The sequence below is a fragment of the Diplotaxodon limnothrissa genome, linkage group LG9 (assembly GCF_057381915.1).
Source record: "Diplotaxodon limnothrissa isolate DT_005_m linkage group LG9, D_limnothrissa_male_GT1.1, whole genome shotgun sequence".
Classification (NCBI taxonomy): domain Eukaryota; kingdom Metazoa; phylum Chordata; class Actinopteri; order Cichliformes; family Cichlidae; genus Diplotaxodon; species Diplotaxodon limnothrissa.
In genome coordinates this window covers 32780664-32806509 of record NC_140604.1, presented here as the reverse complement: position 1 = coordinate 32806509, position 25846 = coordinate 32780664, and the positions used below count along the sequence as shown (strand labels likewise).

The following is a 25846-nucleotide window of genomic DNA, read 5'->3' as shown; positions in this document are numbered from 1 at the left end:
CAAGGTGTTGACGTAAAAGGACGTGAAAGCAATGTAAAGAGACCCACCTGGATGGCCTCTTATGCTGTGAATGTACATAGTAGTGGTGGATAAGCAGAGGAAGACAGCCGTGGTGAAATATGTAGCTGTGCCAAATGAGGAGAACATCAGATCATCCACGCTGGAGTGAAACCTTTCAACTGCCATCAATGTTGCAAGTCCTTTGGTCAGATTAGCATCTTAAGTTTGCATAAGCTTATCTAAGCTAGAGTTAAACCTTTAAGTTGTGCTCAGAGTGGAAAGTTCTTTGGTAGTTTTTATCATGTAAAAAATAGTGCTGTTAGCGTTAATCTCGTTAAAATGACGTTAACACCGTAACTGCACATGAACTGAATAATAATAATGCAAACTGCAGATGTAAGCATTATTGTGCTGACCTTTGTGGAAAAACATTCAGAGTGCCGTGTGCTCTAAAAACACACCAACACATGAATACTGCACACACTGCTGTGACAAAACTGCCAGACCATTGGGTCAAACTTTCAAAGTTTAAGATCAGGCTTCACAGAATTCAGCTTTAATCTCCTGTTTAGTGTTACTGCGAGAAAGTCCATCAGATCAGTTATGACCTCAGACGTGCTGTCTGGTGCAAGCAAGTATTGTTAAACTTTTAAAGTATTCAGCTAAGTATTAGAAAAGTACCGGGACTGTTAGGATTATCAAGTAAATAAAAAGACTACAGATGTGATGTTTGCTTTGAGGATTTGATCGAGAAGTACAGACAATGAAATTTACCATGTAAACTTCCTGATAACAGCTGCATTTACACCGTGTTGTACTGGATGCTTCAAAGAAATGAATATGTAGACTGTATGCTAATCTGAGGCTTTGTTTTACATAATCAGATGTTTATAGTCACCTTATACATTTATAAGCTACATACCAAGAAATCAAAATTACTCAGAGTAAAATTTGTCTCCATCCTGATAAAATACCTAAAATTATGCAATACTTAAAGTTACTCATGCATTCTCTGAATTTACTTACACATTACTTAAAATTAACAACAAGAAACTTTTTTCCTGCAAAAAACTGGTGTTTCACATCTTTATTCTAGTGTACCTAATTTTAAATATTTGTGCTTAAAGCCTTTGAGATTCCAGAACCTCAGCAGATGTAGTTGGTTAACCTAGTACATACTTTTTATTTCGTTTCATGGATTAAATTGACTGCATGCATTTTTGTTGTCTCTGGTTTTGGCAAAAGCACAACCAGTTAAGCTTTGCTATGCTGTGTATGAACACTTAACTTGCGGCTTGTCTAAATGTTGCTTTAACAAAACCTTTTAGCAGCATGTACATGTTCATATAGCAGCGCTTAATTCTGTAAGTATTCTAAAAACAGTTGTTTGTAATAAAGGATATGAAGTGTAACAATTAGTGCTAAAGCTTTATTGTTACAGCAATATGTATTTTCTCCACTAGGTGGAACCTTTGCTAACTGCCTGTCAGAACTTAACAGATTTTGAAATATCCATGTCTCCCATTGAATAATGGAGGTGAAAAAACACACCTGTCTGAAGCTGGCAGCCAGCATTTGCAGAGACTTCCTTTGAATTGTTGTTATTTATTTATTTATTTATGTATTAGGTCTTCTGATTTTACTTAAACTGTGCAATAAATAGCAGCAGAATTCTGTCAGAACCTCCTGATTCTTGTCAGTGGAGTCGGTGCTGCGCCATTTCTGTTCTAGTTTACTCATGTGAAATGTCCTATAAATGTCTTTGTTGTTTTAAAATTTGAGTTTGTTTTGCTGCATGAGGAGATAAAAGTACAAAAAAAAGATCCTATAAATAATAAAATATACACAAAATTAGCTTACGTGCAGTTTTGACTCTGGTACTTACTGCTCAGTATCTTATAAATGTCAAATATGGTTCTTATCAAGTGCTCAATTTAATTTTAATTACAACATCAAAGCTTGAGGTAAATACCCTACAGTATATATATAATAGAATCACTAATGAACTGATTACTTTAATGTTTTTGGCATACAATATGCAGTTATTAAAAACTCATGTCAGTCATGATAACTGTTTGGATTTCCATGTATCATATGGCTTGTGAAAATAAAAGGGAAGTGGTTTCAAAGTTAAAGACAGAACACCACTGTGTGGCCACTACCAGCTCCACCACCATCATCAAGTTTGCTGACGACACCGTCGTGGTGGGCCTGATCTCTGATAACAACGAGAAGGCCTACCTGAAGGAGATTAGGAATCTGGAGAACTGGTGCCAGAGGAACAACCTCCTTCTAAACGTCAGTAAGACAAAGGAGCTGATAGTGGACTTCAGCACTAAGCAGGAGAGGAACTACCAGACCCCCGTCATCAACGAGTGCCCAGTGGAGAGAGTGGACAGCTTCAAATACCTCGGAGTTCACATCACGCAGGACCTGTCATGGTCCTGTCACATCAACACCGTGGTGAAAAAGGCCCGACAGCGTCTCTACCACCTCAGACGCTTGAGAGACTTCCAACTGCCCTCCAAGGTGCTCAGGAACTTTTACTCGTGCACCATAGAGAGCATCCTGGCGGGAAACATCTTAACCTGGTTCGGGAACAGCACCATGCAGGACAGACGAGCTCTACAGAGGGTTGTGCGGTCAGCTGAGCGCACCATCCGCTCCGAGCTCCCTGACCTGCACTCAATCTACAGCAGGCGGTGCTGGACCAAGGCCAGGAAGATCGTGAAGGACCTCAGCCATCCCAACAACAGACTGTTCTCTCTGTTGAGGTCAGGAAAGCGATTCCGCTCCCTGAAGACCAACACAGAGAGACTGAGGAGGAGCTTCTTCCCGCAGGCGATACGGTCTCTCAATCACACCACCACACAGTACTGACCCACACATATGGTTCTTACACACACACTGGACTTTCTGGACTTTGGTTTTGCACAACACTGGTCACTATATTCTTCATTTCCAGTTAATACTTGTACAGCTGCTGTTATTGTGTATATATTTATTTATATTTAGATTTCTTCATACATTCTTATATAGTTCTATATTGTGTATTTTGTTGTACAGTTATTTTATTTTCAACTTTAATTTATATATTTATCTTTATCTTATTCTTCCCAGTTAAATTTACCCTTCATTCTAATTTGTGTTGTACAGTTATTTCATTTTTAACCTTAATTTATATTTTATTCCTTCCTAGTTAAATTTACCCTTTTTAATGTTTCATATTTATTTCCTATCTTATTCATAGCCTTTTCCTTTTTTGTTTTCTTTAGGTCACGAGCAGTTGTCCAAGCATTTCACTACATATCGTACTGTGTATGACTGTGTACGTGACAAATAAAATTTGAATTTGAATTTGAATTTGAACAAGCAGGATTAAATGCAGTGATGCATTTTGAGGGAGGAAGGTGATGCACAAGCAGGAGAAACCCTAGTTAAAAATACAGAAGTACAAGTGTGTGTAGTGTGTGTTTTAATATTTTCGTGCAGTGGGATTTCTGCAGTGCCACACAGCAAAATCTCCAGTGTGTCATGGTCCGGGTGTGTGCCACTGTGTCTCCCTCCGAGCTGGCGTCTCCACCCCTGGGAGGGGCTTCAGTGTTTTTGCTGATCGCTTACACCTGTGGGTAATTTAGCCGGGGACTCATAAGGCCAGCGTACTCAATCTCTCTTCGCCAGATTCTCTGCTAACATCAGTCAGTGCAGGCCACCACCATGATTCCCTATGTATTTTGTGAATCACCTTGCCTCACTGTATGTTTGTTTTTTGTGCGCCTCTCTCTTAGCTACACCTAACTGCCAATCCCTGCCAAAGAGCTCCTACTTGGATATTGGACCATCTGGCAGTCCCACAGGCTATTACTCGAATCACCTACCTGCCTCTCTGCCTCCACGCCAGGAGTTTTTGGATTACACACCCGGACTACTCACCCCTCTACATCATCTCCGACCACCTGTGGCAAGTACGCAGTACGAAGGAGGATTCTGAACCAACAACATATTCATATGTCTCCTTATCCGTATCTGAACATCTGCACTCTGTTACAGTGACCCCGACCTTTTCCTGGATCTAATGTGACTCGCTTTCCAGTCCAGTTCCCGGAATAGCTGTCCCCTCTGACCCGGACCAGATTGTTACTTAGATTCAGTGGTGGAACGTCGTACTTGTCTAACTCACCTTTTGTTTATGAATATTTGTGAAGTCATTAAACATTATTCTTAAAATCTACTTACGTGCTGTTCGGCGTCCTGCATTTGAGTCCTGTCCCTCGTCTAAAACGGTCTCGGCCGTAACACAGTGTTAATTTAACACTGGAGATTTTGCTGTGCAGGACTCCACTTTCAGCCTTTTTTGAATAGATGTGAAAAAAAATAAACGGTGAGCGCTCAACTACTCTGTGAGCTGTGAAGACAAGCAGGTGGTGACAAAACACCAAAATTTAAGCTGGCAACTGCCGCAGAAGAGCAGAAGAAGAATGATGTCCCTCTCTGACTTTCCGTACAGCCTACAGGCTGGTGCAAGCTTCCCGCATTTACCGCACATTGTTTGCGCTTGTGCATGCTGGTCTGCCGCCTGCTCTGAGCTTTCAAAGTCACCCATCTCAAAACTGCATTGGAGATGGGTGACTGCCAACAGTGGGGTGAGAGATGCAACATCTTCATGAAACCTAAAGAAGTCCATTCGCTTTCTTTCCAAGCTCCATCTACTTTGATGATGGAGAACCAAGGGCGTAGATTTGGCATGGACGGAAGGGACATGTCCCCACCAGCAATTATTGAATTGTCCCCACCAATAATTTGATCTCTTCGAGTAAAGAAAAACAAACCCGATGGTAAGAAAAAAAAAAAGATCTGTCAGCGTCTCATTCAGCGAGCGGTGCAGAAAGAGTTAAATTACGTTCTCTACTGGAGTCCTACGTCATGTGACAAATATGGCCAATGTGATTGGATGAGCCTTTCATAAGGGAGCTCTGTTTAGTTTCAGCAGCGGCAAACAAACCTGCGCTGCCAGGAGGAGAGGAGGATGGCAGCGCAAAGGAAGAACCTGGATATAAGAAATTGGTTTTCAAAGAAACCTGTAAGTCACTTAAAGTCAAGTTCACTCATATAATGTGTCCGTCACAATAACGTTACAGGCTATGCTAGGCCATACATGCCAACACTCACGATTTTTCCGAGAAATCCCGAATTTCAGTGCCCCTCCCGAAAATCTCCCGGGGCGACCATTCTCCCCCCAATTTCTCCTGATTTTCCACCCGGACAACAAAGCTGAAAACCATATCCCAGACCGGCCCAGCCAATTCCAGTTTCCAACAATGGCTACTATTACTGCAGCTACTTAGTTTTAATATTACTCTTATTACTCTTTCTGGGTCGCAAAATAAACTTTTAACACATTTTCAGGCGAGAATGTAGCTGTGTAAACGTTAAATAACTTAAACGTGTTATTGTTTGGCCTTTTTCAGTGCTTTAGTTGTGTTTTATTTGTTGGTGAGTAAATCGTTTTGGCTGAGATTAAAGTTATTAGATTAAATTAAATAAAATAAAACTTTATTAATCTCTCGGGAGGATTTTTCCCGGGTTTTCACACAGCTGAATAAACTGCTGTGTGAAAACAGCAGTTTATTCGACCATCTACGCCAGCGTCTGGTTATATTTTAGACAGCAAGGAGCAGACGGCAGGTGACGTAATTCTGAAGGCTAGACCGTCCAATTTCACAGTCGTTCATTTCCGGTCTACCTGGCTTTCGGAGGACCCGGCCCACTTAGACCACAAAGGCCGGGTCCTCAGGTGGGCGCAGCCTCTGAATTTGGACACCCCCGGCCTGTTTCCGGTAATAACGGTGACATTTAACTTATTTTATCTTATTTTATAAATAAACACTGTAAGATTCAAGTTTTTTGTATATATATGTACATGTATATCCCCCCAGCCCATTTGAATGTCTCCCTAATTCTGAGGTCTCAAGGTTGCCAAGTAGGTGCTAGGCTTGGTCCACATTAGTCTAAAATTGTATGTAACCATGAATAATGTGATGCCATGTCCACCAGGAGAGACTGGACAGTATAGATGTAAAACAAATATGCCAGCAGTTCATTTCAGCTAACGAGAGGAGCAGGCATGTGTTTGTTGTGTGGGGCATGTAGTCCATGTCTGTTGCTGTAACAGTAGTTCATGTTTAGAATAAAACATCCCAGCCCCCTATCTGATAGAGGGCAGTAGTGCCTAAAATGTTGCATAATGTTGCTGAGAGATCTGTTACTCTGGGAGCACCAGATCATTTAGTGTTCCCTTGGTGCTAATGTGTCAGAGATGTTGGTGCACTATAACTGAAGTAATGTTGTTAAGTCCTTAAAGTCATATTCTTTTATTGTCATGACTGTATTTGAAGCTATTTTTTACTTTTGTATGATACCTGATTTATATGATATATGGCTGAAGTAAACTAAAGTCTGAAATACTTAGTCAGTCATTTGTTTAATAGTAATTTAACATTATATAATTCACATATAAAACTATGAATTGTAATTTTAAACGGTTTAAAAGCATGTAGAATAGCATATGTAGGCAAGTATATTTGTCCTTTTTTTTAATCAAGAAGCAAAAACAAAAAGGAGACCTGTTCAGTCCTTTATCATTAACTAGACATGTTTTGGATAGATTCAAATATCAGCATTGGTTGAATCTTTAAATGGTCTCTTTTATTTTCAAACTAAGTCAGTTTTCAGTGGGTGACTTTGAGTTTCCAGTTGAGATGCATGTTTTTGGATAGCTGGAAAAGTAGCTTTTACTTATAGAGCTCATGCAAAATAAATAAATCAAGTCCAGTTTTACTCTCATATCGGCCAGCATTTTGATTAGTTGTCTTCTTTCAATATCATACTTCTGACAATGCAATAAAACATTATTTCCTGTTCCCTACTGCAGTCACACTCCACTGTACAGTGTTTTCCTATTAAAAGTAATGTGGTATTAAAACCAGTGTGTCCGAATCTAAGTCGAGATATAACAGTCTCCTGTTTCTTCCTGTACTTCTCATGTCTCCCAATTTCCTTTGGATTTTGTAAAACCATCACCCTTTCCTCTCTTCCTCCCATTGCTTTTGCCAGCGTTCCTTCATTTTGTGCCGTATTCTACTCTTAATCTCTGTCCTACTAACACTAATAATCATATCAATTTTTCATCCACAGCGAGTAAAGTAGTGAACTCAGAGGAGCAAAACAAACTATTAGTGATGGCCAAATGAAGCTTTCTGAAGCTTGTATTGAAAAATGGTTCATTACTCGAAGCTTTTCAACACAGTCCTCTCTGGTGACATCTGGTGGCCAAAAATATGAAGAGCAGCTTGAATCCACAAAATAAAACCAACTGCTTCATTATGATTGCCCACTCACTCTACAGAGTGGAATTTTCTCTGATATTGGGCCACCGTTGTGTTGCTTTGAACGTGTATTTTTTGGGGTTAAAAAATGTGGTTTATTTGTGTAATGAATAATTTCGACCAGCAAATTTTCCTTGTTTAAACATGCACCATTGTGTGGTCTTTTTTTGCTTTTCACTTCTTGATGTTGGTAAATACAATAATTGGAAAACACGACGTTACATATAATATACATATAATACTGTACAACACATTATGGAGTATGATTCTGCTGTGAGGTCTTGTCTCCATGCACTTGTGAAATTAATCGCAAGACGGGTATATTTATATTATATTAGGGAAATTTTCCCAGACATATTTCTGACCTGCGGGTAGAATTGATTGTGAAATGGAAAATGCTTATGAACTTGCAAACTAAAAACATGATGCATTTAAGGTAACCCTTTTTCATTTTTATTTAAGAAGAGAATTTGTTCCACTGTGCAATGGCTGAAACTGTTCCTTTTCGTGGAGATAATTTCTCCTGCATTAAGGAAAATCCCTTCACGTGGAACAGAAGAGGCTGGAGTGCAGAGAAACTGGTAGAGATGCAGTTATACAGTCTACCTGGGCCCCACAAACTATCAGCTAAAGAGAATAAATACATGAAATTGCTGCACATTTGGCAGACTAACATTTTAAGATTAATTGAAAAATAAAATATATATTTTAACATTAAATGTAAAGAGTCAAATGGAAGTTTTTCTAAAGATATTTGATGATATTTATATTATGAAAAACAGATTTTTGACATTTTGAGTTTTTCCCGTTTTCAGATAAAATAAACACACACAAAACAAAAGCAAACAGCCAGAACACAAAGCTGGAAAACCCACCCGAATGACCAAAATCTACTCAAAATACTCCCACACAACAGAACCTCCTCTCTTCCTCGCTGGCTCCATGTCTCTCAGTAGAAATATCAGTGGTTTGCTACCTGTCACCATCAAAACACCACAAATCCTGCGAATTATTCACTTCCTTATAAAGCATTGAATGAGACCCCGAAGTAGTCACGTTCTAAACGACGCTTCGGACGTCACTGATCACGTGACTCTGGCCAAACGAATCAAGCTTCGATACAGAGCTTCTGAAGCAGTGTGTTGATTTTTTTGACACACGCACCGGAGCATCAGCTTCAAGCGGACCATCACTACAAACGTTTCCCGCATCTGTTTCCTGGGTATTTTTGAAAACGCAGGTTTTTCTATGCGTTTGCACCTTTCGTCCACACGTAAACGGCGTTTTCGGACACTGAAAAACGCCTGCCAGGGTGGATACTTTCGAAAAGTCCGTTTTTGTGTTTACGTGTGCACGAGGAAAACGTGAAAAACGCAGCGTCAAAGGTGTGGTCCTATTTTGGCATCACACTGTGACTGTGACTATTTTGAAATCTCCGTTTTCAAAATACCCGTGTACGTGTGAACGTAGCCACAACTTCATCACGGAGTTTCTCTCGGTTTGTGGGCTCATCTAAAGGTAAGCACCGAGCTAACTTTACTGTGAGCAGGGCTCTAGACTAACTTTTTGACATGGGCGCACCGGTACGCCTAACTTTAAAAATTAAAGCTCCATAAATGCATACCTTTGCCTAATAACAAAGGCATAAATGTGTTTGGGGTTTTTTTTCCCCCACGTTATATCAGTTGCACGGAAGTAGCTGGCAACGGAAGTAATCCGGGCGCTGCAGCTTTAAGCAGCTGCGCGCGCTCCCGCGGACGGCAATCACTTTCTGGCAGACAATCACTTTTGGGCACAACACCGGCACAAAAGTTAGGCGCACTCAAATTTTTCAACCGCATCGCTTAACACCGCAGTTTTACATGTGCACTTTCTTTGGGGGGGGGGAGTCCATACAGACAATATTAATTTCTAAATTATTAACTAACAAACTTGTGCTTAAAGTGCTTTGTCAATATTGTAGAAAATGTTAAAAACTTAATCATCATCTCGGCTCCTCTGACGACCTGTTTGCTGCTGTCTGCTGCTGAAAGGCAGTGGGGAGAGGGGACACTTGGGCAGTGCATTTATTGCAGCATATAATGTGTTTCCTGGATACACTGTGCTTTTTCCGAGCACTGGCTATGAATTTCAGACAGATCAGGCCTTAACTTAACAAAAAAGTTATCAATAGTTCTTTTCATCTTTTCTTATTACCCACAGCTACATCCACTTCTCTCAGGCCTAGGCTGCTCACTAGGGCTGGGTATCATCACTGATTTCTATAATCCATTCGATTCCGGTTCTCAAAGACTTGATTCGATTCAATTTAGCCTCAGACAGTCAGAAATATTATAATTCTGATCATTTATCAGTACTGATACATGTGAGACTTCATCAGAGAGAGAGCTGTGCAGGAAGTGTGATTTTTATCGTGGTGGAAGCAAAACAGCAAAAGTCAGAGGGAATTCATGACGACATTGATTAAATGTGAAGCGCAGTTTGCTGCTCCTTTGCTGCTGGCTCGGTGAATCTTGGTTGGAGAGAGACAAAACCTGCAGCTCAGAATCAGCGCAAAAAAGACGTAAACACAGAGCGGAGCCGACACATCAGAATCGCTAAGCTCCGACAGTGTGTCCGTGTTCGGGCCATCGAAAAGCCTATAAAGAGCAATATGAATTTCTTTAGAAATTACCGGAATGAAAATGTGGAGAGCACACCAACAAAAAACGATGGCAGAGAACTCGATATCAGCTCGTCTCACTGCTGCTATCCAAGCTTGATGTCTTCGTTTGGTTACATCAGATACGTGAGATTCCTCACGTTGCTTCCAGGAGGGGAAACGATAAAAAGAGCCCATTTTCCAGGTTATTCCCTTCCCGATCTTGGGATCTAACATTGCAACTGACAACACAGCAAGTACGAGCCATAGCTGATGTTTCCGTGTGCTTTCACTCCTGTAGCCATTTGTTTCGCCTACTAAGATGGCAGCTCAACGAAAAATCATGACCACGCCCCCTACCATGACATCACGCTCCAAAGCCTATGGTTTTGCGGGCCAAATGTAATTGGGCTGCGGCCAAATTTGGCGCGCGGGCCAGAGTTTGACACTCTACAGCCTGATTTCTATTTGAAGTGATAACAGGAAATGGATGAGAGCGATCTGCTGCAGTATCAGGGTCACAATAAACTTTATTGTCCAGCTGCTGTGGATGAACACATGAGAGGAAGTGAACTCCTACAAAGTCTCATTTTAATGAGTCTGACTGCTGTAAAGTGATGCACAGGAAGATGTCAACAAAAACTATTCTATGAAATGAATGTTTAGCATCAAGTGAATTCAGATGTTCTGTTCAGTTTTCTTTCTATAGGCAAGGCAAGTTTATTTATATAGCACCATTCAACAGCAAGTTGATTCAAAGTGCTTTTCAGAGACATTAAAAAACAAAAAAATAAAAAGCATGATTTAAAAAGGGGGGGGGGGGGCAGTACATAAAATCAGTAGTTAAAATGTAGGTTTTGAAATTTAAGCTTAAAAGTAAAACCGTGCAGATTTGGTGCTTTATTCAAATGCAGCTGAGAACAGGTGAGTCTGCAACTTGGATTTAAATAAACTGAGTGTTTCAGCTGGTCTGAGGCTTTCTGGGAGTTTGTTCCAGATATATGGAGCATAAAAGCTGAATGCAGCTTCTCCATGTCTAGTCTCACAAGATTTCTACAACCAATCAGAGTGAAATTTGTACTTTGTGTTGTCAGATGAACATCAGAATCAGAATCGTGTTTATTGGCCAAGTATATGTGCAGACACATACAAGGAATTTGGTTCCGGTAGATGGAGGCTCTCAAGCACAGCAATATAAATCACACATACATACACAAAGCTGTGTAAACAAACTATAAATAACTAATCTAAACTTATATACATAAAATACAGAAATGAAGTGAGGTGGAATGAATACTGCAGAATGTACATAAGGTGCAGTTGCAGTCTGGCAGTGGGAGCAGTGTGACAGGTCAACTGTTTAGGAGGGAGATGGCGAGGGGAAAGAAACTGTTCCTATGTCGGGTGGTCCTGGTCTGCAGGCTTCTGTACCGTCTGCCAGAGGGCAGCAGATCAAAAAGTCTGTGTCCAGGGTGTGAGGGGTCTGTGATGATGTTTCCCTGCCCGTTTCCTGGTTCTTGAGAGGTACAGATCCTGGATGGAGGGCAGGGGGGCGCCGATGATCCTTTCTGCTGCCCGTACAGTCCGCTGCATTCTGCTCTTGTCCTGTTTAGTGGCTGCTCCATACCAGACTGTGATGGAGGAGCACAGGACAGACTCAATGACCAGTGTAGAACTGGATCAGCAGCTCCTGTGGAAGACTGTACTTCCCCAGTTGTCTCAGGAAGTACATCCTCTGCTGGGTCTTTTTGAGGATGGAGTTGATGTTGGTCTCCCACTTCAGGTCCTGGGAGATGGTTGTACCCAGGAACTTGAAGATCTTCGCAGTTGACACAGGGCTGTCTGATATGGTGAGGGGGAGCAGAGTTGAGGGATGTCTCCTGAAGTCCACTGTCATCTCTACAGTTTTAAGAGTGTTCAGCTCCAGATTGTGCTGACTGCACCAGAGTACCAGCCGCTCAACTTCCTGCCGGTATGCAGACTCATCACCATCCTGAATGAGGCCAATGACAGTGGTGTCATCTGCAAACTTTAGGAGTTTGACAGCCGAGTTCTTGGAGGTGCAGTCGTTAGTGTAGAGGGAGAACAGTAGTGGTGAGAGGACACATCCTTGAGGGCACCAATACTGAGGGACCGGGTTTCAGAGGTGATCTCCCCCAGCCTCACTTGCTGCTTTCTGTCTGTCAGGAAGCTGGTGATCCACTGACAGGTAGCTGGAGACGCGCTGAGCTGGGAGAGTTTGGAGGAGAGAAGTTCAGGCACAATGGTGTTAAAAGCCGAACTAAAGTCCACAAACAGGACCCTGGCAACAGGACCCTGGCATAAGTTCCCGGGCGGTCGAGGTGTTGCAGGATGTAATGCAGCCCCATGTTCACTGCATCATCCACCAACCTGTTTGCCTGGTAGGCAAACTGCAGAGGGTCCAGCTGGTGGTCTGTAATGTCTTTCAGATGGGCTAACACTAGTCGTTCGAAGGATTTCATGACCACAGACGTCAAGGCGACAGGTCTGTAGTCATTCAGTCCTGTGATGGTGGGTTTCTTGGGAACAGGGATGATGGTGGAGCGTTTGAAGCAGGAGGGAACTTCACACAGCTCCAGGGATGTGTTGAAGATGCGAGTAAAGATGGGAGCCAGCTGTTCAGCACAGGTTTTGAGAAAGGAGGGTGAGACACCGTCTGGTCCGGGGGCTTTCCTGCGCTTCTGTTTCTGGAATAGTCGGCTCACATCCTGAGTGTGTATTCTTAGTTTCAGGGAGGAAGAAAGGGGGGTGAGAGGTGTGGTGGAGGTGGTTGAGTCTGGATTGGAGAGGGTGGTGGTGGTCGTTGGGTCTGGATTGGGGAGGGTGGGGGTGGTCGTTGGGTCTGGATTGGGGAGGGTGAAGGGGGGAGAGGTGGAAGGTGTGTTGGGGGTCAATGTCTGAAGCAATGTCCCTGGGGAGGGTGGGGCATGGGAGTCTGTCCGTCTCAAACCTGCAGTAGAAAGTGTTTAACTCGTTGGCCAGGTCTTTGTTTCCTTCAATAGTGGGTGGGGGGCGTCTGGTGATTTCCTGCAGGCCCCTCCACACTGACGCTGGGTCGTTGACTGAGAGCCGTTCTTCCAGCTTCTGGGAGTAGATCCTTTTAGCTGCTTTGATCTCCTTGGTCAGTGTGTTCCTAGCTTGCTTGTACAGGGCCCTGTCACCACTTCTGTAGGCGTCCTCCTTGGCCTTACGAAGATGTTGGAGTTTAGCAGTGAACCATGGTTTATTGTTGTTGTATGTGCAAAAGGTCTTTGTGGCGCACACACACGTCTTCACAGAAACTGATGTATGATGTCACAGTGTCCGTGAGCTTATCTAGGTTCTCAGATGCAGCTTCAAAAACAGTCCAATTAGTGGAGTCAAAACAGTCCTGCAGTTCCTGCTTTGCTGCGTTAGTCCACTTCTTCAGTTTTCGCACGTTTGAGTTTTTGCCTATAAACTGGAATAAAATGGACCATGCAGTGATCAGAATGTCCCAAAGCTGCCCGGGGCACAGAGCGATAGGCATCTTTTAGAGTGGTGTAACAGTGATCCAGTATGATGTTGTCCTTGATGGGGCAGTTTATACAGTATGCTGTCTGTATTTAGGGAGTTCGTAGTTTAGGTTTGCTCTGTTAAAATCCCCAAGAATAATTGTAAAGGAATCCGGGAATTTCCTCTCCAGGGTAGTAATCTGGTCAGCCAGCTTGCACAGTGCGTTGTTCGCGTTGGCCTGTGGAGGGATGTAAACTCCGACCAGCATGAAGGAAGACAACTCCCGCGGTGAATAAAAAGGTTTACAGTTGATGAAAAAACTTTCCAAGTGTGGGCTGCAGTGTTTCTGTAACACTGTGACATCAGTACACCAACCTTCATTAATGTAGAAGCAGACTCCACCACCCTTTGTTTTCCTTGAGAGCTCTGTTTCGCGGTCCGTCCGGTGAAGTTGGAAGCCCGGCAGATTTAAGACAGCGTCTGGGACTCGCTCACCGAGCCAGGTTTCAGTGAAGCAGAGGGCAGCAGAGCGTGCAAAGCCCTTGTTAGTCCGCTTTAAGAGCAGTAGTTCATCGACTTTGTTTGGAAGAGAGCGGAGCTTCGTGAGGTGAATGGAGGGGAGTGCCGTGCGGAATCCTCGCCGACGTAATTTCACCAGCGCACCAGCGCGACTGCCCTGTCTACATCTTCTCCAGGAGCCACAGAGAGCTGCTGCGCCTCCAACTAAAATCTCCAAAAAACTTTCCGGGTTTGTGAAAAATGGATAAGAACTATAGTGAGGCGACTGCCTGATGTTTAGCAGTTGATCTCTGGAGAAAGTGATGTGGTCTGAGTGACCAAAAGCGCAGAAAATAAACAGGACACATATGAGACACTTTGCAGCACAACACGTCTCACAAGATTTCTACAAGCAATCAGAGTGAAATTTGTACTTTGTGTTGTCAGATGAACATATGAGACACTTTGACTCTTCAGTGCAGTGTGGAGCCTAACAAAGATCTGTTTTGTGTCCCAGCTGATCAGCAGGAGGAGAAGAGTCTGACGGAGCAGCAGAGGAACATTTTCAGCCATCTGGGTTCAGCTGAGTCACTACAGAGGAAACAATGAGCTCAACACAGGAGGTGAGGAAAATATCACAGTTTCACCAAATAATCAGTCGCGTCTAAAACTCTCATCCTCCCAACCTGTTATATGACTGTGTTGTATTTTATTATGTACTATGTTTTTTTTTATTTTACATCTATTATGTTTACAAACATCAAGAAGTCACAAGCAAAGAGAAACCACACCATAGCACATGTTTAAATAAGGATATTCATCAAAATTATTTATTAATGAAATTTCAAAACCTTTTCAATCACACAGAAAATACATGTGCAAAGCAACACAACAGTAGCCTGATATCAGACAGAACTGTCACATGATACTAAACATAATGAAGCGCTTCATTATAATTTGTAGATTCAAGCTGCTCTTCATATTTTGACCAGCAGATGTCACCAAAGAGGACTGTTGAAAAGCTTCAAGTAATGACAGTTTGTTTCACGACTGCATTTCAATCGGGGAGGGTTTTATCAATTAAAATTGATTGTAGCTTGGATAACATGATATCAATTGATTAAAATCCTGAAAACGCTACAATCTCAGGTTAAACCTCAGAAAATTTCAACAACCACCAAACGGCTAAAACAGTAAATGAGAGCAGGTGCACGGATTCTGCACAAAGACGTAAACAAAGACGTCCGTGCCATCGGGGCTGAAAGCCGGCAGCTCACTGATTCTGATGCGTTCGCCGGTCCGCTCTTTGTGTTTACGTCTTTTTCGGCGCTAGATTCTGAAGCTGCCGGTTTTGTCTCTCTCCAAAATAAAATTTATTAAACCAGCAGAATTCTCTCTCTCCATTGTTTACAGCTCTGTCGGGTGCTGTTTTTTGTTTTTTCACTTCGAGCAACAAAGCCTAATTTCTGCTGTTCAATACAGAACAAATGTAAACTTTTTAAAATTATGCAAAACGTTTAGCCGTGTCTGTAATAAAACCTCTGTAACTTTGCTCTGCTTCACTTCAGCAGCATCAGGTAATGTTCATATGTTGATTAATGGTTTTCTTTCGTGTTTGATACACTGCAGAATATTTTTAAACCCAGGCCAGAAAATTCTCCTTCATGTTTTTCTGTTTTATCCTCAGTTACTTTGACACAAAGGCATCTGCTGTGATGCTTACACCTCTGATGAAGTCTCACACATGTCAGCTTTCATTTTAGAAATATAAAATACAGATATGTACTGATAAGTACATAGTGATCAGAATTCTAATATTTCTGACTGTCTGAGGCAAAATTTCCCTGAATCGAAATCAGTGATGATGCCCAGCCCTACATTTCACTCACTGCCTGTGTTTGTATCTCTGTCACTGCAGGACCAACATGGAGCGAGAAGTCAGCGCTCTCAGGAGGCCGACAAACCTCACAGAACAAAGGGGGAGAAGAAATACACCTGTGATGAGTGTGGGAAAGATTTTACTAAGAAGGATTCACTAAAAACCCACCAACTCATCCACACTGGAGAGAGACCGTTCAGCTGTGACGAGTGTGGACAGACTTTTTCCTGGAAGGATAGTCTAAAAAAACACCAACTCATCCACAGTGGAGTTAAAGCGTACAGCTGTGATGAGTGTGGGAAAGATTTTACTAGGAAGGATTCACTAAAAACCCACCAACTCATCCACACTGGAGAGAGACCGTTCAGCTGTGATGACTGTGGAAAGTCTTTTACCCGGTTTGGAAGCTTAAAAGCACACCAGCTCATCCATAGTGGAGTTAAAGCATACAGCTGTGACGAGTGTGGAAAGAGTTTTTCCTGGAAGGGTAGTCTAAAAAAACACCAACTCGTCCACAGTGGAGTTAAAGCGTACAGCTGTGACGAGTGTGGGAAGGATTTTCTTAGGAAGGCTTCACTAGAAAACCATCAGGTCATCCACACTGGAGAGAGACCGTTCAGCTGTGACGAGTGTGGACACACTTTTTCTCGGAAGAATGGTCTAAAAAAACACCAAGTCATCCACAGTGGAGTTAAAGTGTACAGCTGTGATCAGTGTGGCAGAGCTTTTACTCAAAGTGGCCACTTACAGAGTCATCTAGTTACCCACTCTGGAATTAAAGCATACAGCTGTGACATTTGTGGAAAAACTTTCAGCCTGAAACAGAGCCGAAATACACACCTACGCATTCACACCGGACATGATGTGTACAGCTGTGAACAGTGTGGCAAAGAGTTTACAACAGACGCAAAGTTACAACGTCACATGTTTACCCACTCTGAGGAACTACCTTATAAGTGTGATCTGTGTGAGAAGACTTTTAAAGCTCCACATTACCTGAGACAACACCAACAGATCCACACCAGAAAGAGACTCTACAAGTGCAGTTACTGTGAGGTATGTTTTTATATTTTTATCGTGTCATTTTAGCCTGACTGTTTGGAACAACTCTGCTCATTAAACCGTGTTAGCATGTTGCTAACACAATTTAATAAGCAGAGTTCTACAGAATGGAGAGACGGTGTTGTGTGATTATTCAGATTTTCATTTTAGTTATCATTTTTGTTTAAATGATCCTAAAAAACTAAACTGAAAGTGCTGAAAACTGATATGGTGTTATTTAAAATTCACGTAGTTTCATGGTATTCAATTCAGTTTTATTTATATAGCGCCAAATCACAACAGTAGTTGCCTCAAGGTACTTTATATTGTAAGGTAGACCCTACAACAGATTTAGGCAACCTTTCTGATGGCCAGTGCCATTTAAAATTTCCTCAGAAGTCAGTGTGCCATATGATTGTATTAGCAATAAATTTAATAACGCTCTATATTAACAGTTACACACTACATAGAACAACTTTATAGAATTATATTTGTTCACAGATGTTGACAGCTATCAGCGAATAGTTAGCAGCTATTTTGAAACAAAAAAAAAAAAGACACTTTTTATCCATAACAAGAACTCCACAACAGCAAATACAGAAAATACAAATGCTATTTATGGTCTCCTCACAACAATGATAAGAAAAATAAACTGGGCCAATATGGCATGTTTGTTAATACAGAGATACACATGCTAATGTGATCTCTGGTCTCCCACTCGGAGACACAGGTCTCCCAGTGTCCAGCATTCAGACGGCTACGTGAGGACACTCTTCATGTGAGAGAAAATCTGCTCACACAGATATGTAGAACCAAATACTGTCAACAAGGCCTCTGCAATGTTCTGAAGACAGTTAAACTTGTCAGGTAGTGTCCAGCAGGTGACAATGCAAGCTCCGTGAACACGCACATCTATGGATTCCAGCTGCTTCTATACATTTCATGTCAGATAAAAACTTTGGTTGTAAGCTTCAGATAATTATTTAATAACAGCCAGACATTTTAAATGAGAATAAGAAAATATTTCTTTGTGCCCCCCTTTCCCTGTTAATGCCCCACCTGGCCCCCCTGGCAAAACTTTGCTAGACCCGCCCCTGCACAGTTACCAGCTGTCAGTTACTTAGAAAAGGATCCTGGTGTTATTTGTCTCTCAGAAACAGTTCATAACTTCAACTCATTCATGTCACCTAAAAGGTAAACCTGTTTCTCCATCACCTGTTCAGCTCTGATGATTCAGTAAGGACATCTCCTGGTTTCATCTGCATGTTTCCCTCTCACCACATATCCAAACCGACATCATGACCAGCAGCTTTTACAGCTGTGGCTCCTGCAAACATTAGCTGATACTAGAAAGTAATATTAAATAAATTCTAACAACAGCTGATCGAGCTTAAACGCGCTGCTGTTGTTTAGCGCGACATCCGCTGGTTTCCCCTCTCTGGCGCAAAGTGGGCGATAAACAAACAAGAGAGGAAAGCTGATCAGCTGATCATTGATCAGTAGCAACAGGAGAGGGAGGGAGAGAATGAGAGAAGAAGAGGCAGCTGTGCAGCGTAAAGACAGAATAAATTAATCTTTGTGTCTTTTTTTCTTTCTAGCTGAAGTTCGGGACAAACTCTGTTCCTTTTCACCTTAATACGAAACGCGTAATAATTTCTCTGAATGAGGGACGATTCGTCTTTTTACAGGCAACTCTACTAACTAACCTTATGAATAAAATACAGTTCACTATGGTATCACTAACATCAAAGCACCCACCCAGCTGTATAGGAACTCCGTCATGCTAGCTAGCACGCAGTACGAGTTATTGTAACTGACTGTAAAAAGTCAGCACAACGAAAATAAACTCCACCTAAACTTGGTTTATATCTGACCCAGATAGACTGCAGGTCATAACTTCTTACCTGAAGTTCAGTTCACCTGACACTCGGACCGGCGGCCGCCTCGGGTGTCTCCTCCTCCTGCCTCCCCTTTCCCTCATCCACCCGCTGGCCTCCACCACTTGCTAATTTTACTGAATCTGAGGAAGCTCCGCCACAGCCACCACCAAACAACTGAGTTATTTTTACAGCATCTGGCCAATCCACCACCTTTCATTGTTTATACCGTTACAAAGGGGAAAAAAAGTCACCGGGCCACCGAGCAAATGCCCGATGGCCAGTCCAGCATTGGTCGTGCCATCAGTTAACCCTTCGTGTGCCAACTGTGGCACACGTGCCTACGGTTGCCGACCCCTGCCCTACAATAGTACATACAGAGAAAAGCCCAACAATCATATGACCCTCTATGTGCAAGCACTTTGACGACTGTGGGAAGGAAAAACTCCCTTTTAACAGGAAGAAACCTCCGGCAGAACCAGGCTCAGGGAGGGGCGGCCATCTGCTGCGACCGGTTGGGGTGAGAGAAGGAAGACAGGATAAAAGACATGCTGTGGAAGAGAGACAGAGGTTAATAACAGATATGATTCGATGCAGAGAGGTCTGTTAATACATAGTGAGTGAGAAAGGTGACTGGAAAGGAAAAACTCAATGCATCATGGGAATCCCCCGGCAGCCTATGTCTATTGCAGCATAACTAAGGGAGGATTCAGGGTCACCTGGTCCAGCCCTAACTATATGCTTTAGCAAAAAGGAAAGTTTTAAGCCTAATCTTAAAAGTAGAGATAGTGTCTGTCTCCTGAATCCAAACTGGAAGTTGGTTACACAGAAGAGGGGCCTGAAACCGAACGATCTGCCTCCCATTCTACTTTTAAATACTGTAGGAACAACAAGTAAGGCTGCAGTGCGAGAGCAAAGTGCTCTAACAGGGTGATATGGTACTACAAGGTCATTAAAATAAGATTGGGCCTGATTATTCAAGACCGGATTTTGAATTCAATTCTGGATTAAACAGGAAGCCAATGAAGGGAAGCCAATGAAGGAGAAATATGCTCTCTCTTTCTAGTCCCTGTCAGGACTCTTGCTGCAGCATTTCGGATTAACTGAAGGCTTTTCAGTGAGTTTTTAGGACTTCCTGATAATAATGAATTGTTTAATGTGCATTGAAGGACATGTCCTGGTCAAAATGACTCCAAGGTTCCTCACAGCGTTACTGGAAGTTACTGAAGTGTTTCCTTATAATTGCCCACTCTATAAAACTCAGTCGACGGGACTGAGCTCTGCAGTGTGGGTAATTACAAGGAAACGCTTCATAATTTGTAGATTCAAGCTGCTCTACATATTTTGAACAGCAGATGTCACCAAAGAGGCGACAGAATTTGTCCTGGTCCAAAATGAGTCCAAAGTTCCCCACAGTGTTACTGGAGGCCAAGGTAATGCCACCGAGAGTAAGAATCTGGTTAGATACAATACTGTTCAACTGATGCTCACAAGGGTGTGGTACCACAGTGTGTGTTTGTATAGCCCAGTAAACTGTTAACTGAAGGAGTAAAATGTAATTGGACGTCTGCAGAGATGCTCTTTATTTCAGGCGACGTTCAGGATGAAAATGTTGAAGGACTGACTTACACTGTGTCTTTGTGTCTTTGTTTAGAAGCAGAGCGACACAGATGGATCCAGTTCTCAACCCTGTCGTCGCTGTGGTGGTGGGAAAGACTTTCGTTGTGACCTTTGTGGAAAAACTTTCAGTCATTCAAATGCCCTAAAACTACATCAACGTAGACACACTGGAGACAAAATGAACTACTGCAAAGAATGTGGGAAAGGCTTCACCACAAAACGTGACTTAAAACGACACGAACTCTTTCACAGTGGGGTCAAAAAGCATCTCTGTGATCAGTGTGGGTCATCCTACACCTCTGCAGGTGAGCTTAAAAGACACAAACGCGTCCACACAGGAGAGAAACCATACAAGTGCAGACACTGTGACAAAAGCTTTCCACAATCAGCTAATCGTAACTGTCATGAACGGACACACATGGAAGGAAACTACAGCTGTGACCAGTGTGACAAGAGCTTCAGGAATTTCAGTTCATACTCCAAACACAAACGATCCCACGTTACTAATAAACTCTTTCACTGTTACCAATGTGCCAAAATATTCACCACATTGTCTGCTCTGTGCAAACATCAGCGTGATCATGCAGGACTGAAATCACTCCCATCTCTGTGAAGCTGCAGAGACAGAAAGATCCTCGTCTGGTTTCAGGGTCAGACTTAAAACCCTTGAGATCAGGCTCCACAGAGTTCACAGTGAATCTCCTGTAAAGATCTGATGAGGCAGCTATGAATGAAAATGTGCCTCTTGTTACATTTTAAGCTTTCTAAACTGTTCTACTGTAGTGTTGGTGTTGAGTGGTTAGCTTTGTTCCAGCAGTTGAATCAAAAAATCTGTTTCCTCTTATTATGTTTTTATTGAATGTATTTTGATCCATGTGTTTTTGTTGGGTGGTTTTTTTTTTTTTTTTTTTTTTTTTTTTTTTTTTTTGTTCAGGTTGTTTGTGTTATGAAATCCTTCAACAGTTAATACAAAATTTGAAATGTTAAATAAAGAAATTGTTTAATGACAAAGAGTTTGATCCATGATGTCATTTCCTGTATATCAAACCAAAAACTGACATGACATATGTTCTCAGTGACACAGATGGAGGTTTATCAGAGGAGACTTGGCTGTTCTGACACTGAACAGGGTTCCTGCAGCTTACTGAAAATTCTGACCTGAAATTTATGAAAAAATAAGATCTTTAAAATCTTTTATATTTTAACCCTTTAGAGCCGATCGGAGCGGGAACGCTCTGTTATGCGTAACTATTTTTAAATCCCGGTAGCACTGCAACCACGTGAGCTAGCGCAAAAATTTTTTTTGCATATGAAACCGGAGGAGTTGTACTTACATATTGTGCCATCAGCTTGTCCTCGGTCACGGTTTCCTTCCACATAAAGCTTTGCAAAAACTGCATAAAAAGCGCTTGCAGGAACAAAAACATAATATTCCAGAAACACGCTTTGCTGGTCCGATCAGCTGTTCAAAACACTTCCTACGTTGGAATAGACGTCAGCGCGAACTTTTGCATTTCCGCCATTACCTGGCCGAAACCGGAAGTGACGTCATTTTCGCGGAAATGTAGTCTTTTGCGATCAGGGCCTCAGGGCCTATACTGCTCTTTTTAAAAGTTATCTTTGACTTTATGACTTTCTGTGTCGTTTCTGGGATGCTTAGGACTCATATTGCACTGCTGGAAATAGTTTATTTTGATGCATATGCTGCTTTTTTGCAAATTTGCAGTATAATATACATATTTACAAATGGCCTGCTGAGTGGTGCATGGAGCAAGTTTTGGGTGGCTTGCGACCTAAAATCCAAGTACACAGATGCAAAAAAAATCAGGCCACTGTGCGATGTGTTCACTGCTACAGGTACACATGTGGTAAATGCAGACGACAGATACCGTGGCAGTGCCAGGATTGTGAGTGATTGCTGAAAATGTTGAAATGTACTCACTCACTTTTTATCATTATTTGTAAATATGTGTACAAATGGTTGGTTTTTTGTACTGTTTTCATCAATAAATGTCAGCAACAAAGGACATACAAAGGACATGTGTTGATTTCTCCCTAAGATGGCAAACTGAAACACTCCACTCCCCCACCCCCTCAATCACTCACCCCCACTCCCCTCCCTCCAGAATTCCTAGGTAACGACCTAATATACATATGGATGACTAGCCAATTTAGCTTCCACTTCCACCATTTGACTGCTCTCGGGTTTTATAGGTAGAAAGGTAGAAGCCTGGGGATGCTAGTGGTTATTAATCTCTGTCTTCCACAGCATGTCTTTTCTCCTGTTTTCCTTCTCTCACCCCAACCGCCTGTGGCAGATGGCCGCCCCTCCCTGAGCCTGGTTCTGCCGGAGGTTTCTTCCTATTAAAAGGGAGATTTTCCTTCCCACTGTCACCAAAGGGATTGTTGGGTTTTCAGAATCAGAATCAGAATACTTTATTCATCCCGAGGGAAATTAGGGGTTACAGCAGGCAGCACGCTAATGGCGCATGCGCACTCACAAAGGAACCTTCTGACCAACTTTACACAAACATCACATTGGGCAGACATGTCAGAAGGTAGGCTGATAGGAAAAAAACAACGAAAATACACTACATGAGGTAAGAGGAGGAGAAAAAAAACTCCACTCAGACTGAGCTCCTAGTGGGAGAACAGTTTGATAACAGAAAAAACACCTCAGCACAAAAGCACATGACTATCAATACACCATAGAAACACGAGACAAGCAACAGGGCGGGTAAAGGGTAAGAGAGAGCCGGCGTAGACAGCGCATCCGGTCCTGCAGCATCTGTGCTGGTCCAGTTGACTGCTATCATCCCCGGTAGGGCACAAGCATCGAAGGCGTTGGAAAGGGAGGGGGATGAGTGAGTGCTTATCAGTGTAAGTGTGTGTGTGTGCGTGTCCATAGTTTAGCTGAGACAGTGTCCTTCGGCCTATCAGGCTAAGTAAACAGTCCTCCAGCCAATCCAGGTGTCCTTCATGGGGCGGGAAGAATAGTCATCACACAGTTGTTATCAGGGAGTTGTTTTGGTGGGCTCCAGCCTTGGGCCTGCAGCTGGAGCCGTGGTGTCCAAATGTTGAATATTGTTGATTTCTCCTTTGTGAGCAGCTCGAATTCTAGCACTCCGAGGCTGGTCTCTCGATCTCCCGTTGAAGAGCTGCGAGCCTCCCCATGATGGTATCAAACTTCTGTTCCGTGGTGTTGTCAGTCTTTTGATTCTGAGACCTCACAACTGCAGTGATCCGTTCCGCGATGTTTTCCAACTGTCGCTCAAGGGTCTCATTTTGAGCAGGCCTCTCTCTGATGTTTCCCCTCATACGCTCAATGGTGTTGTTTTGAGCCTTCACAGCAGCTGTAAGCGTCTCCAAGGTGTTGACCATATTACGTTCGTTGTGAGAGGTCGCACCTCGTCCCGTCGCTTCGAATCCAGCGGGCAGCCTTGTGGGGGTTTGAACAGCCGGTTCCGCTTTCTTATTTCTCTGATAAACCAGGGCTAAGCCAACGCCGATCAGCATGAACCCTGTTATCATGGTTCCGAATAGGTAGATATCTTCAGCGTCCTTGATCGACAGTCCCGCCAGGCACACGGTCCTCCAGTTCTGCCACCCGTCCATCGTGTAACCGGCAGGGAAAGTCCCTCCAGGGCACTCAGGCTCTCCCGAGCCCCGACTTCTCGTTGAGAAAAGGGTGTCAATAGCACTCAGAGACCAGTTGATCAAATCCATAATTCTCTTTTAGGTTTAGAGAACGACAGTGAGAGACTGTTCCAGGGAAAGTAAATTCACACAAGACAAGACAAGGACATAGAGGCGAAGCAGGGAAGATAAGGGTGAGGAGGAGAGGAGAAAGTGCGACCGCCTTCGCTGAGAGCTCAAGCGTTTTGTATGTGTTATTGCAGGGCAGGGGGTCCACTACCTCCATGATCCAATCTGGAGCCACTAACCCTGAGGGTACATCTTTCACAATCTTACAAAGCTGGGGTTGCAGCCATTCCCCAACTCTCTGTGAATGGTACTCATGGAATTTGATCTGTGGCTGTTGATCAATGGTCATGATTTGCATATTAATGATGAAGAAACTTATCTTACAGCTCATTGTTCATTCAGTGGGCTGTTTTCATCATTATGCAAATGTAGTGTTTACTAGGTTTGGGAAACCTGCAGTCAGCTGAGTTTGAAGAAGTCACTTGCAACACTGAAAACGCCATGTCCAGATGAACAGAATCAATTATTTTGGTACAAACAATTCACCACAAAAAAGACTCAATATTCAGAAATGCTTTAAACTGTGCAGTAAATATGTATAACAAACTCAAAACATTGTAATCTAAAACATACTGCAAAACAGTGCTGGCTCTTATTTCAGTGGGAGAAATTTTCATGGGCATGTTCAGCTAGAATTTTACTTTGGAGGAAATGGGGTCAATGCAATTCTTAAGCATATGTGCAAATGTCCGATGGATGGATGGAACTTTATTAATCCCTCGGGTTTGGTTCCTCCGGGAAATTCAATTTCCAGTAGCACAGCACCGACAGAAGTTGCATGTTACAGATATGCTAAGGGAAATGAGAGTAAGGATATAAGCACACAGCCCCACTCCACTGACGACTTGCTGTTGGCCAAAGCCCTCAACGACTTTTACTGCCGGTTTGATGAGACATCAAGCAGCCTTGACATCTCCACCTTCCCCAACAATAGAGACATCATCCCCCCACCTCCCCACTCCCACCAGCACAGAGCCATCACCACCATCAAAGACTTCACCCACAGGAGCCCCCTCCTCACTCCACAGCTATGAGGATTTCACACCACCATCTCCCACTACAACCCTTCATATTCATGAAGCAGATGTGAGGAAGCAGTTTAACCCTTTAGCTTAGACCCCCGGAGAGCAGTCATTTTGGTTTTCTACCTTAGACCCCTGCGGAGTCATCATTTTGCGTTTCTACCTTTAAAAGCCGGAGAGCAGTCAGTCAAATGCTGGAGTCATTCATATGTATATTAGGTCGTTACCTAGGAATTCTGGAGGGAGGGGAGTGGGGGTGAGTGATTGAGGGGGTGGGGGAGTGGAGTGTTTCAGTTTGCCATCTTAGGGAGAAATCAACACATGTCCTTTGTATGTCCTTTGTTGCTGACATTTATTGATGAAAACAGTACAAAAAACCAACCATTTGTACACATATTTACAAATAATGATAAAAAGTGAGTGAGTACATTTCAACATTTTCAGCAATCACTCACAATCCTGGCACTGCCACGGTATCTGTCGTCTGCATTTACCACATGTGTACCTGTAGCAGTGAACACATCGCACAGTGGCCTGATTTTTTTTGCATCTGTGTACTTGGATTTTAGGTCGCAAGCCACCCAAAACTTGCTCCATGCACCACTCAGCAGGCCATTTGTAAA

The 25846-nt window shown here is 42.8% G+C and overlaps 1 protein-coding gene and 1 pseudogene across 2 annotated transcripts; one reads left to right on the top strand and one right to left on the bottom strand.

The window, feature by feature from the left end:
- The first annotated feature begins 8812 nt into the window (after positions 1–8812).
- On the top strand, positions 8813–21209 carry LOC146625917 (uncharacterized; annotated as a pseudogene). The gene is made up of 4 exons (XR_014906513.1): positions 8813–8903; positions 14537–14642; positions 15938–16954; positions 20471–21209. The product of XR_014906513.1 is annotated as an uncharacterized LOC146625917 (transcript).
- A 2254-nt stretch (positions 21210–23463) lies between these two features.
- LOC146625916 (uncharacterized) lies at positions 23464–24283 on the bottom strand. Its single transcript, XM_085363060.1, has one exon. The coding sequence runs from the start codon at positions 24160–24162 to the stop codon at positions 23554–23556; it is 609 nt and encodes a 202-aa protein (XP_085219186.1). The 5' UTR covers positions 24163–24283; the 3' UTR covers positions 23464–23553.
- Positions 24284–25846: the final 1563 nt, after the last annotated feature.